Source organism: Carya illinoinensis, chromosome 12 (assembly GCF_018687715.1).
Source record: "Carya illinoinensis cultivar Pawnee chromosome 12, C.illinoinensisPawnee_v1, whole genome shotgun sequence".
Classification (NCBI taxonomy): Eukaryota; Viridiplantae; Streptophyta; class Magnoliopsida; order Fagales; family Juglandaceae; genus Carya; species Carya illinoinensis.
In genome coordinates this window covers 24,619,990-24,634,319 of record NC_056763.1, presented here as the reverse complement: position 1 = coordinate 24,634,319, position 14,330 = coordinate 24,619,990, and the positions used below count along the sequence as shown (strand labels likewise).

The 14,330-nt window shown below is 33.6% G+C and overlaps 1 protein-coding gene across 4 annotated transcripts; it reads left to right on the top strand.

Moving 5' to 3' along the window:
* The first annotated feature begins 748 nt into the window (after positions 1 to 748).
* LOC122288855 (protein CYCLOPS-like) lies at positions 749 to 10,686 on the top strand. 4 transcript variants are annotated; one of them, XM_043095655.1, is made up of 12 exons: positions 749 to 978; positions 1,686 to 1,934; positions 3,381 to 3,436; positions 4,550 to 4,690; positions 4,915 to 4,963; positions 5,036 to 5,088; positions 5,277 to 5,968; positions 6,625 to 6,668; positions 6,775 to 6,820; positions 7,738 to 7,786; positions 8,145 to 8,273; positions 10,236 to 10,686. In XM_043095655.1, the coding sequence occupies exons 2-12, from the start codon at positions 1,761 to 1,763 to the stop codon at positions 10,339 to 10,341; spliced, it is 1,539 nt and encodes a 512-aa protein (XP_042951589.1). In that variant the 5' UTR covers positions 749 to 978; positions 1,686 to 1,760; the 3' UTR covers positions 10,342 to 10,686. The 4 variants fall into 4 exon arrangements, with proteins under 4 accessions (XP_042951589.1, XP_042951590.1, XP_042951588.1 ...); XM_043095656.1 differs by having other exon boundaries at positions 1,646 to 1,934; XM_043095654.1 differs by having other exon boundaries at positions 750 to 978; positions 1,612 to 1,934.
* Positions 10,687 to 14,330: the final 3,644 nt, after the last annotated feature.

Below are 14,330 nucleotides of genomic sequence, written 5' to 3'. Positions count from 1 at the left end.
TGCACATGAACGTTGGCCTTGTTTGGTTACATAATTTAAATGAGATGAGATGAGATGAGATGTTTTGTTAAAAGTTAAATAAAATATTATTATAATAGAATTTTTTAATATTAGTTTTATTTTGAAACTTAAAAAATTTAAATTATTTATTATATTTTGTATGAAAATTTAAAACAATTATAATAATTATATAATATGAGATAAGATGAAATAGTTTAATTTTATATAACCAAACTAGCCTTTTTGTGCTTATCATTTCTTCATTGTATATGACCTTAGGCTTACATTGGTAAGTTAAAAGCCCACTTAATGCATTTAAAAAAAAATTATTAATCTCCTTAAAAATTATTGTTAGATTAATTTAAGAGGCACACATTTAATGATACTAATACAATCAAAACAAATTTAAAATAATTTATTTAAGAAAAAATATTGGAAGTAGTTACTATTCACCACTACACATTTTATAAAGAGTATCTATATATCTTATGAAAAGTATCTCTAAATCCTATAAAAACCTATAAGTGTGTGGTGTGCAGCATGAATAGTGGCTGCTCCCTAATAAATCCCTTTATTTAAAGAGGGATGTTACACAGTAGCCTCACATCTAACATATCATATTTTTGAAGTGTAAAATAGAAGATGGTAAAATAATAAATTCACATTTTTTAATAGTGTGAAAAAGTATGAAACTGATGTGTATATTTTCTGTTATTTAAAATCTTTGAACTTTTTGTTGATGTGACATATCAACGTGTGACTTACGACTAAATTCCTTCTTAATTGATTTATTCCCACTCGTAGACAATGAATTACATTTATTTATTTTGTTTTTAATATTTTTTGCAGGATGTTTGATGGCATGGCCGTAGACAACAAGCACCCAAGCCATGAAAGCGCCGTCTCAACGGCTACAATTTTTAAACCCCAAAAAGGGGTCTCTTTCATGGCCCTTACCGACCTTTTGCTCCACCTCTGGTGAAGACTCAATTCCTTTTCATCTTTTATTATATTATTATTTTGTAGTTTGTTTCGTCATGAATTGAACAATTCCACCCAAGTTTAATCGATCATTTTCCATTATTTTTTCAACCTTTTAAATTCAGATTACCGCCGTATATTTACGTTTCATAATCATAATCCAGAAAAAGACAAACTATGATACGATGGAATCTGAAGAAAACCCACAATTGTCTGATGCAGCTCCTTGAATATTTTTTTAATTTGCCCACCGTATGTTTGTAAAATTGTTGTAGTAAAAAAGAAAAAAAAAAGGACTATTCTGAACTCTCACCTGTGCGGTAGAATATTAGTAGATTGGACCTTTCAGGTTGAGTAAACTGTGTATGCTCAGTTGGTTTTAAGTGTAAAATGGAAAGAGTCTAGGTACAACTGTCAACTGATTGCTGATAAAGGGGTCATATTTTCGGCTGATCGTAAGATGAAAGCTTGGATTGTTGTTTAGAGGCAAAGCTTTTTGTGTTTCATATGCAAATTGTTGGAGCAACGATTCCTCATAGTTCAAGTTTGTGAGGATCGATGTTTTTGCCAATTTTTTTTTTCTTAACAAGATTTTTTATCATATAGTTCAAGATTTTCATGGTTTTTCAGTTTACAAAGTCCGGTTATTTGTTGGGGTGGCAAGGGTACATTCCACTTACAGAGGTGAATATTAATCCTTTCAGGGGATTTTTGTTATTTTCTTGTTTGGAGAAAATAATGGAAATTCCTAGGAGTGGAGGGAAAGGCGTTTCGTGGCAATGGAAGACTTGTATAGGAATTCAAGTGAGGAGATCTTCCTGAAATATTTCATGGAAAGCTCAACTGGAGTCCCAGCACCAAGCATGGAGATGTTGGGATTTAAGAACCTTTCTCAGAGCTTCCGACATGCAGATAGTGAGGAGCTCTTCAAATGTTGGCTCACAAACGGAGAGGCAAGTGGGGCTTTTTTTATCCTTGTTCATGACTTTGTTCCTTCACTACAAATTGGGATTTTAACACGACACAATCGAAGTGTTGAAGAAACCAGTCAAATCATTCACTGTGATGGTTTTAAAACTTTATTGAATCCTTTAACCCAGTTACTATCTTCAGTCATACACTGGTGACACTCTTTGTGAGGGAATAAAGGGGGGAAAGCTACTCCATGCAGTTCATTCCGATTACATTTTATTTATGTAGGAAAAGTAGTATAGAAAATTACAACCGTATGTCAGATTTGAATATCAAGGGGATGCAAACAACTGTCTCAAACTTAGTGCTATTATCCTATTAGTTTCTTGGTGAATATGAGCTTTATTGTTGTGTTAATCAGATAGACTAATATTATTGCTTGTAATTTACTGAAGTAATGCACCCTCTTTGAAAGGAACCCTGTTTTTTGCCACTGGGTGTCTGGAACAAAGTCCCTACTAATCCCGAGGTGCACAGGCTCTCGGCAAGGAGTTTTCAACAAGTGCACCTCGGCTAATTCAAGGAAAAATTTTCCAGTCCAATGGCCCCTAAAAATTGTGAGTCTATCGAGGATTGTGACACATTTTTCTTGAAGCATTTTCGATGTAGGGAGCAGTTTGAGCCATTCCTTTCTAAATTATGCCATCCACATTTCTTGTTCTATAATTTTTTTTTAATCTTTTTGCATTTTCTCTACAATCCAAACCTCTTCTTGTATTGCTCTGTGAAGTACTACAAATAAGACAACTAGCAACTGAGTGTGAGTCTTCACCTCCATAGGATATTAATTGCAGCATAGTTGTGCAGCATTTGCGGTTGGTCCTTTAGACTCATAATTGTGAAATTTTAACTGAGGATCACCCTGGCCTTGCAAGGTGAAGCATCAAGATCATTTTCCAGTTGTTAAGCAAAACAGAATTTAAAGCCTTTTCAAGTATCAGTTGCGAGAATACTTTTGTCATCTACCTCTTGTCAAATAGACTTGACAGACATTGAATCCATTTTGAAGCTCTAAACAGGAGTATGCATTTTTTTCTTTTCGATGGATTTAACCAAATTCGGTTTTAGCCTTTGAAAATTCTAGATCCACTAATTTACTTATCAGCAATACTTTTTGGACTTAAGAACCATGGAAAGCTGTGGAAGTTTTGATGATTATTGGACCAAATTAGATGAGATGATTGATATGATCGCTGCAGGCTTGTATCAGCTTAAACCTTGTTAGGAAATAGTGAAAGAATGCAAACATGTGAATGGATATTATAGAATTGGACTACTAAATATGGACCTTCTGTGAGTCATCATCCAATGATCATAATCTACCTTGAAATTTCGTAGTTGTGACTTTGTGGTCAAGTATGGCATGCTTTTTATTTTTTCCCTTTCCCAATTACTTTTTCCTTAAATTGTTGTATATCTATTTTCAGGACAATGCCAACAACTCATCAAGCATCACAAATCGTACTCGGCAAGCATCGAGGAGGTGAGTAAGCCATCAACAAAGAACTCATGGATTGAGTACATCTAATATGCAGTATGGAAATTGGTGACTTACTGAAGCAATTCCTGCGATTCTTGTCTGTAAATGCTTTTTTTTTTTTTTTAGTCTCTTTATCCAACAATATGCAGGGAAACATGCTGTTTAATTGTTGAAAGGCCATTGTAGATTTTACATGCATGATAATATTAAAAACAACAGTGCCAACAATCATAACAATAATTTTCCAGAACTTTGATTAGAAAATTTTGAAGTACTTTAACATCTGGAAGCTACCTTTTCCTAATGATATAGGATTAGACTAGTTACGTTCTGGTTTGTATAGCTGTTTCACCATAGAATTTTGTAAAAATTAGCAACAACATGATAACTTATTTTCCTTTGAATGATGTGTCGCTGCCATCTGCCCAGCCATTTCATGTTTTAAGATGATCATTTGTTTAATCAGAAATAGAGTATACGAAAGTCCAAATGGTGGAAAAATGTATAATTCAAGTTTCATGTCGTCTGCAGTCCAAATGGCAGTAGAAATTAGGTTAATTGCAGTTCCAAAATTTTCCACTCATCAAATCTCTGTATTATCTACTTATTGTTGGGTTTTAAATATTTTTGGAGTTGAAGTTTCTGATGAACTAAATTCCTTATATTTCTCCACACTACCTTAAGTGATGTCTACGTTGGTGCTTGTTCTACTTCTCATGACTGTCATGATTTCTCATCGATACAGCCACGTTTAAGAACCACACACCTGTATCCTAAAGTAAGCATCACTCTAGTGATAATTGATCTTTAGAAAAAACATTTGAAGCCACGAGGCCTGTGTACTTGTGCTATGAATTTTGATTTCTTTACTAAAATATTTGATTACTTACAAAAAAAAAAAAACATTTGTAAGCTATGGGGAAGTCACCAAGTTTAGACTATTAAGATCATCTAGTTGTTTGATAAGATTCATTTAGTTACTTTTACAACTTCCCTAAATCTTACTTTCGTAAGTATTTAGTCATTTATCTTTTCTATATAGTTTATTATTTAAACTACCTAGTGTACTTGATATTGGCACATAATTACTCTGTTGCAATTTCATTGCACTTTCAGGATATCCACTGAACTTGCCAGTATTTCTGGTCAGCAACATGTGGGTATATTACAAAAGAAAAGAAGCAACGATAATTTACATCCACAGAGTAATTCTCTGGCAGATAATATCTCTGGAGACCTCCATCAACAATCAATTAGGTGTTTACTGCTTCCTTTCAATATGAATGTACCTATCCAGTTTGTAGTATTACATGGTCCCAGAGTTGCTGGGTCTATTAGTAGAGCCATTATTGTTTTCTGGTTGAATCATCCATAATTAGTATTATATTTCATGATTTTGTAAAGTACTAAAATTATTAGTGCTACATTTTCTCAATAGAGCTTATTATGTTCAGTGATTTAGTTTACTTCCGTTTTGTCAGGAATTCTGTTGAAAAGGGATTGCAGACTACAGATTTATATTTGGCCAAGGTTAGGTTTACCTTTTTGAATCTTATTTTCACTAAAGCTTCGTGTTTTTCTGATATTTTACTATTAATGCAGGCATGGTTTCATAGTTCTCAACCTATGACAAGAAGCCAATCTTCTGAGTTGCGGTATTTATTGTGTAGTGCATACATCAGTCAAAATCATATTCATGAAAATTTCAATTTATTTTGTAGCTAACTAGATATAGAAATTGTGCGTGAGATCATTGAGGTCTGAAATTACTCTTACTTGCTTTCTTTTCTTTTGAATTTATTTTAATTTAGAGATGAATAATATATAAACTTTGTTTTTTAAGGAAGAGGTACGCTGCTATGCAGAGTGCTCAAACAACAATGGGTATGGAAGTTATGCAGAATGCTTCTTGGCATAGCATCAATACATTGAAACAAGAATTTTCTAATTCAAATTGTTTCAATGACTTTTCGACGTATGAGATTCCCAACCAAGTGGGCAGATTCATGTCTCCTTCAAATTCATCCTCATCGACTTTCACCACCCCCCAAATGGCTGAGATAGATAAAGTTTCTTCTGTTGTGAGTATGCTGAAGGGTACGCTAGAATGCAAGAAGCTTAGCAACCAGATTGAAAAAGCTGTTATGGATAGCTCTAATGGGATTTATCATGGTCATGACATTGTTGTGAACAGTAGCTTTGATCAAGGGCAAAACAATCATTTAAATGAAATAGCAAGTACTTTTCAAGAAGCATCCCATGTCCAAGTTAAGGATTCTAGGATTTTACTTGCAGTTGAAGAATCCTTAGATCTTGACATGGAAGGTTTTGTAAATCCCAGAAACCAAATGCAGCTGAGCAGAGCTTCTCAAGAACCTTCCCAAAGTGAATCTTCTGCTGCCGCACCAGTAGTTTCATCTGGTTTAGATGCATGTGATGGGCCCAGCAAGTCAAGTCAAACGATAAGCATTTGTGAGAGCTCAAGGAAACAAGTTGGAAATAGTAGGAGTTCAGAAAATGGCACTAAAGCCAAAGGTATATGATCCACAGGATGGTGAATAGGCATAGGTTGATTTAAACAATTGCTAGTCATCCTGTCATCATCATTCTCGTTCAGCATTCTTGACTCTGTCTTTTTTATTTTACAAATAATATGTTTTATGACATCAGTGTATTTCCTTCATGCAGGTATATGTTTGTTTTCTTGTTTCTTCATCACTGTGATGGAATTTATTGGTTCATTTATTTATAAAAAAAATTGGTAAAGGGGGCTTATTAGATTATTAGCACATGGTGCTGCCTCTAATTAGGAATTTCTGATGCAATTCTTGACATTAATTTCAAGTTTTTGATGCAGAAAAATATGTTTTCAAGGGTCACTAGGGATGTGTTACATAATTGAATCCGTCACTTTGAATGAAAGAGAGCACTCTGAATCATTTGGAGCTCTCAACATGAACATGAATAACTTCTGTGAAAACAACATTTGAAATTTATAGACTCTGAATCATTTGGAGCTTCCAACACGAACATGAGTAGTTTATGTGAAAACAACATTTCAAATTTAAAGCTTTTATGACTCCTACTACACCAGCACATTATACTGTTTTCTTTTCTTTTCTCCCCTTCCTGGACCAGATGGAAGAACTATATATTCAGATAATCAAGTGTGTATTCTTGTGTAACTGCAGAAATCAGAGAACAGATAATTGACACTTTGAAAGAAGATCGAAAGGTATGTACCTATTTTTGGATAACTGGAAGTATTTGCTTAAAAAATTAGGGGAAATGCCTTACACAGGTTTATTTTTCTTTGTTCTTTTTCTGTGCATCTGACGCAGAGAGGAAGTCTAGTTCGATATGGATCTGTGACATCAGCAGGCTCAGGTGATCAACTATGTTTAAAAATTCACAAGAATGAAACATTAGGTCTTCCTTCTATATGTAGTCGGTAGACGTAATAGGACAGAGAATTTTATTTTCCAAAGCAATTGTATATGTTCCCACAGCATAAACCTAATTGTGCTGTATCTTTAAATAATCATACAATTCATTGGTTGACCTCTCTGTAATCCTGAGATGATTAAATGAAACACAGTCCCATGGTGGAAAATGGAGTTGAGAATGAAGTCGTGGTCTGATGGGCCCATGGCATAGATTACTAAGGGAAAAGGAAAAATAAAAAGAGACTATTGATGGGGTATGAAAACCATAATGAGCCAGTTTTAAATGGATGGTACGATTGGTCAGTATTTTTATCTGTTCTTTGTCAAAATCTAAGCCATGAACTTCTGCTTGGAAATTTCTCTGGTTCCCTGAATACTTATAGACTCTTCTCTCTTCACTCTTGATTTGTTGATATTATTTATTTGATGACTTATTTCAAAAAATATAAATTAAAATCATATTTGTTGCAACCCTATACATAATACCATGCATGCAATGAAATTGATATGATTACAACTCTTCGTCTCATCCAAACATGTAATGGTTTTTTTTTTTTTACACAATATCACATGGCATGTTTAGCTTGCTTTACTTTCTGAAATGCAACACTTGCATCCGAAATGCTAATGTTTATGCTCGAGGGAAAGCTTTAAAAACCACTTTTGACATATTTGACTGACTGCAAAATGGAATCAAGATATTCATATGTTTTCATGAGAGATAAGTGTGTGTGTGTGCGCTCTTGTTTTCACTAGTATGCTTATCTTGATGCTGCCACTACATGGGAAACTTCCATTCATAGAAGTAGAGTAACATTTATGCAGTCATATCATCTCTAACAAACAAAAGTTGTACAGTGGACAAGGGGGACTCTACAAAAAAGCGAAGGGTGGAGCGATCAAGAAAGTACGTAAAACAAACTCTACAACTTTGGGAAGAGTATCCTCTTCCTCATAAAGTTATCTTTTCTTTCACGATCTTTTCTTTTTCTCTTTTTGTTTTCTATCTTTAGTATCATTGATTTAATTGGATAGCTATATTATTTATTTTATTATAACTTCTGTATTTCCCATACAAGAAGCATTGTTGAAATTAATGAGATACATTTCAAAAGCACACGAATGCGCACATACAAACACACACGAAGGAAGTAGGCCAACAATTTATATCGAGCTCATTCTTGCCGGCAACTTGGGAATATATAATTGTCTGTTAGTGCTACAGCTGGCAATTGCTGGCTCATATTGATTTCTTGATGATGCAGGATGGCGGAGGCAAAGGAAAGGAATTTGACACCAGCAATTCCATCAGATGTGCAATCTGTCTTGAAGCGGTGTGAAAACCTTGAAAAGGAAGTGCGGTCACTTAAACTCAACTTATCCTTCATGAATAGGTAACGAGAAAATGGAACATTTATTTTCTTACACTCAAGATATATATGCTTACTAATCTAATGCTTAAGACTATATTGCTTCTTTATTCAACGCGAACTTATTTGTTGAAATTGATGAACATGCCTAGTATTTTACAAATACAATGCTTGGAATTGTTCTTTACAGATTTCATAAGATTCAGTGGAGTTTCAAATCCTTTGAATCAGAAAAAAATAGAGTCAATGATGTGCCTATAGACTGCATGTTTTGACAAACATATAAACTTTAAAATCATAGTCTTACTTGAATTCTAGCAAATGAAATCAAACAGACCATGTAGAGTTAGTAAGTATGCTTACCCATATTAGTAACATTTCTCTTTTTTAACTATGTCCACCTTACAAGAAAATTTAAGGGCTGTTTGTGTAGGTTTCAACTTTACCAAAATAACGCCTGCCCTCAGTACGTGATTGTGAACATTTAACTTTCATTGAACATATATATCTATAATACGTGTGTAAATGACAGTAGAATCAAAGAAAATAGAGATTCTGTTCTGCAATCCAGATGATAGGTTTTTATTTCTAAGTTATATCTTCACCTATAGAAAAGGCGTGCTACGAATATAGTTATTATGACAACCACCCTTTTACTTTCCATGCTTGGTGCAAGAAAGGCTTCTCTTCTTTAGTTCACGATAATCATCTAATGCATGTGATCATGACTGCAACTACTGAGGCTTCGTATTTTGAGAGTAATTTGGCTTAACTAGGGGCCTATTTGATAACCCCATTAACTATTGAAATAAAATAAGTTCAGTGGCTCCTCATTTAAGGCTTTAGTCCAAACAAACATATACAGAGGCCTAAATTTATAGACAAAGGGATCTGACTGGGACAAAAGATTGCACTATGTCCATTCAGTTGCTGCAAAAGATTCAGTACAATTCCTTTTCTTACTCTGGGTGGACTGGTTTTTAATGGATGAGGCAGATAGTACGGTCAGAGTCTTTGTGTTCGTATATCATGGAAGATAAAAGCTTGGGGAGAGCATGTCAGCTGGCTACCTTTGATTATTTCTGTTGTTTTTGTATAAGTAAACGGCTAATTTAAGCACGATCTTGATTCTTTCTGTTCTTAACATATGCATAGGGAGGTGCAGCTAGTGTGCTTTAAGCCAGTCTCCCACCAAGCAGATTGGTCGAATATCTCTTGGTGGAGTCAGGTTGCTATATGATGAACCAGGAATAAGATGTGCAGTTATTTAGTTAAGATCAATGTTATACTTCCTTATTGAAATTGGTCAGGCTTTTTAATGCTATATGTTAAAACTTCGAGATTTAAGTATTTAGAACCACTGTTGGGTATTCTCCTAATGAGGGAGGATTAGAACTATGGTTTCTTTATGAGATGGATTAAAAGTCTATATTGTTATATTTAAGAACTGAAATTATCATCTGCTAAGCAAGAAGAGGTCATTAGTAAAATATAAACTAGGGAATGAAGATTCGTGTCTGTATATGAAGCTTTATCCAAAATTTTTGAGAACGGATTTACTAATGACTCTGGGTCATCTGGCTCGGATGCCACTAGTAGATGCACCATATAGGATCAGGAAGCTCTATCCATAATCTGGATGCAATGCAGTTTCCTTCTCCCTTCAACTCGTTGTTATTGACCTTTATGCATAACAAATAAGCTTTCTATAGTTTGAAGCTTGAAATTTTTGCACATACTTCAACACCAAACCTACAGCACACTTCTTAATTCTCCAATATTTAGAAATGCTACGTCAAGCAAGTGTGACTCACTGTCAGGGTGGCATGGTGGCACTTGATGATAGCTTTTGATTGAATTGAAATACAATCAGATTTCTTCTCCTCTATTATGCTTAGCCATTACAGGAATCTCAACTTTTACATTGATTGTCAAACAAATGGCGGAATTTCTCTAGTTTTTAAGTAGTGTACTATAAATTTTCAGGAAGGACTCAGAGCAAACAAAGCAGATAGAAGAGCTTCAGAAGAAGAATGAGGAGTTGGTGGATGAAAAAGAGCGTCTCAGAAAGTGTCAAGATATGTTAAAGTGAGTTAGCTACTGTTGGATTCTTGTCATATCAACCTTGGGTAAAATATTTTGTGAAGCAGCAAAGTTTTAAGCAACAGCTATTTGTGAAGATTCAAGTTAGGCGCCCACAAATCCGAAGCCGATTATCTATAGGATAGACAAGAGCAAGCCCAGATCTTGATGTACCAGTAAAGAATGATTGGCAAGCTTGTTTGCTAAATATAAACGTACGCATCTTTACATTCCATTCTGGGCATTTTATCTGGAAAAATCTAATCATGATTGTGATCCTAATGAGCAATGTTATTAATTATCTTGAATTTGTCATTTTCAGTCATTGGTATATGTTGAGTGACTTGTTCAAACACACCCTGTGCTATGGATTACTTAGGTTTGGCCTTTAGTACCCTGTACATTTTTTAAGCCATAACTACTTGTACTAGGCATGATTGTGAATGAAGTCCAACTGTGTAAAACTCCGTCCATCCTTGAGGGAACCATGACGTCTACAGTAGATCAGCTATACGCCACGTGGAGATTACACGTGTAAAAGCCAACAAAATGACATTTCTGCCCTTACTCCCACCTTATTGTAGAGTTCACCTATTGTGATCAATCCGTTTTAACACCATCCATATTTATACTATTTTGGCTCCAAGATCACACATTTCTCTTTTGTTCGTCATCCGTTACAACCATTCCCCCCCAGGATGTTTCCTATGTTTCGGACTTGGGTTATATATCATATCTATGTAATATGTATGTTGGGCTTTCTATGGATTCAGACCAAAAAAATCTCAACTGTTTAAGAGAGGCCTGTTTTAGTTTAAACGAATGAAAGAACCCAACTGCTCTTTTTTCTGAATTTTAAATATTCCTAAAAAAACAAAAATTTTGTTACATACGTTACTTTTGTATATTCTTTAAATACTCAATTGATGTGATTGACCAAATCAGTTATTTTATATTAAAAAAAATAATGTGACCAATCATATTAGTGGAGTATGTAAAAGTGATTGCATATAAATTAAAAAAATAATAATAATTTGAAAAAAAAATAAGTAATAATATATAATCTTTTATTCTGAATTTCATGATTGTATTTGGTTAATCTTGAAGGACAAATGACAAATCGAAAAGCAATAAAAGTTAATACGTGCTAATCAGTCTCTAAAGGGATGAATTTGGGTCTTCACCCAACTTCAAACATTAGATTCAACTTAAGAAAAGTCAATCCAAGAGCCCCATCAACAAAATATTTAAAAATATGAAATAAATACATGTTCAAACAAAAGGGTCCCACAACCAAAGAATAAATTAATCAGGAACCTTCTTTTTATCTAATTTTTATTGAAATTTCTAATAGCCAGTAGCCGACAGCCTAGGCACAAAAATATATACAAACATCTACTACTTAATTCTCCCCATCATGGTATGTGTAATGGTATGCAAGTTTTTCCTCACCTTCCTGTTTGTACGTACCCAATTGCATGCGTACATATATGACTTTGCAGGACAATATAGAATAAACGCAAAAATGCCTGAGTCAACACGTAGTTGGGTTTTTGCCTAAAAATTATGGGAATTATTAGAGAGAAGCTAGCCATAGCAACGCACAGCACAAGGATAGAAAGCAAGCATCACATGGAGGGGTATGAAAGCCATGTGGAGCCTTTTTTTCTTGGCCCCCGACGGACGTCATGTTCCTTACCAATGATTCAAAATCCCTTTCGACGCGTTTATCCTTTGCCTCAGCAGCTCAGCCCTCCTCATCATGTGGTTTCTTACCTTTCGTTTTGCCCTATTCTATGCCATCTGGCATCTGTCTTTTGTCCATATACTCGAAACCCTTTTCGGCTCATAAACTGCATGCACCAATATTTGTAGACTGGGCCCCTAAACCATGTGTAAAACTTTTGTTAATTTGTCGCGGTTTTGTATAAATGGAGCCACCTAGATGGTAAGCCATTCAGTTGTGGTCACAACAACGACATCTATATCCAATCTATTTTAGGTCTCCATCATCATCCCTGCATGTGTGCTGTGTGCCATTTAGATGGCAATGGGATTGAGAAAGGTCTAAAAGAACTCTCACGGGTCATGAACACACTTGAAAACTGATCTTTTCTTCCTCAACATGAGGAAGATAAAAGGATAGATATACAATTTATACAGTTAAAAAAAACTAGATCGGTTCGAGGTTAAGTAAGGTTCTTCTCCATTTCAAGTTATATAGAATCATCGATAATCTTCATCGAACATAAAATATAGGATATTTTGATCATTTCACTTGTTAACATAATGCAAAAGATCAAACTACCTTAAACGCCCTTTGTGTCTTTGATATGCTTGATCTTAACCTAAAACTTTTCAAAATTATCAAAGTCAGAAGTAAAATTCCTCTCCTCAAACTCATGATCTGTCAACTGTTTGACCTATACCTGGATGTCTGTCCGCTCATGTATTTTATCCATTTACGAAGTAATTATCCTAAATAAAACCATTAATATTTCAACCAAGAGCATATCGATTCCTCCAAATGTTAATTATGGATTGGATTGGTGTTCATAAATTCATAATATATATAGATCAGCTTGAACAACTCAAGAGTCAAGATGCTGATCCAAGGAACAGTAGCTAACATTCTCATTCATGGACTTTTCGTCCTTTGCATATTCCTTAGGTTGTAAGAGAAGCAAAGTGTTGCATGCACGTCATGTCTTCCATGACAGTTCCAAAGTAAATATTAAAGAATAAAGTTGTCTGAGATATATAATGTCGGTGATCAATTAAGCAGTTTTTTAATTGCCTTTTTTAATAATTATGAAGCTCATCCAAAATTTATTTACTGCCAAGAATTCCATTTATTTAAAAATACTCTCCCATGCAGTGATTAGATGCATACACATACACATATCTATGTATAAGACTATAAATTCGTTATATATTACATTTTCATTCTATTTTTATCCTACTCTACTAATATGATGTTATTGAGTAACTCTAATATTTATAATTTTAAAAGATAATAATTAACCTATGGTTGCTCGACAATATTCTATCGCTTCAGCATAATATGATGAAAACGATGTAGGAACATAATAAATAATATAAGTTATAATGAGAAATACTTTAACCACAAAGGTATTTCATGAAAATAAACCCACAAATTGATAATTTTTTATATGATATGTCGGGTTGTAAAGTTATTTTTATTGTAAAGTAAATTTAATGTATGTATCATATGAAAATATATCAATTTGTAAATTTGCTTTTATAAAATCTCTTTATAACTATTGCATTTCTCATATATAATTGATTGATTGCGGAGGTTTAGATAGTAAATTAAGATAAAAGTTGAACAAAATATTATTTTTATTTTAAAATTTAAAAAAATTGAATTATTTATTATATTTTATTTAAAAATTTTTAAAAAAATTATAATTATGAGATAAATTGAGATGAAATGATTTTGATATCCAAGCAAGTCTAAACCTTGTAATTGAACTGAACAGGTTTTGGGGTGCAGTCTGAAAACTAAGATGTGTATATAGTTTAGATGTAAGTGGTCATGTTCAACGTCGACTTATAATGTGGAGGTCACGATCTCATAGTTTATTCAATTTTTTTATTAACCGACCCATTAAATCCTCACATCTTTATAATTTAATTTAATTTTAAATCCAAATAATTACTATTCAATAAATTTATTTATTTATTTATTTATTTAAAACAACTATACTGTTTTGGTCCAAGTCTATGTTCCCAACAATGAGGTCCGATCCTCGGTACTTTCAACTTTCTTGTGCCAATTGTCAAACTCTCCCATCCCATGACCGATACCCCCCCGCCCCCCTTTTTTTTTTCCAGCTGTGACATATTAATTAAAGAAAAATATTTATTATTAAGTAATATTTAAATAGATTACTTTTATATATTTTTATGTTTTTTATTAATATAATTAATTAAAATAATTATTTTATATTAAAAAAATTAGGTAACCAATCATAT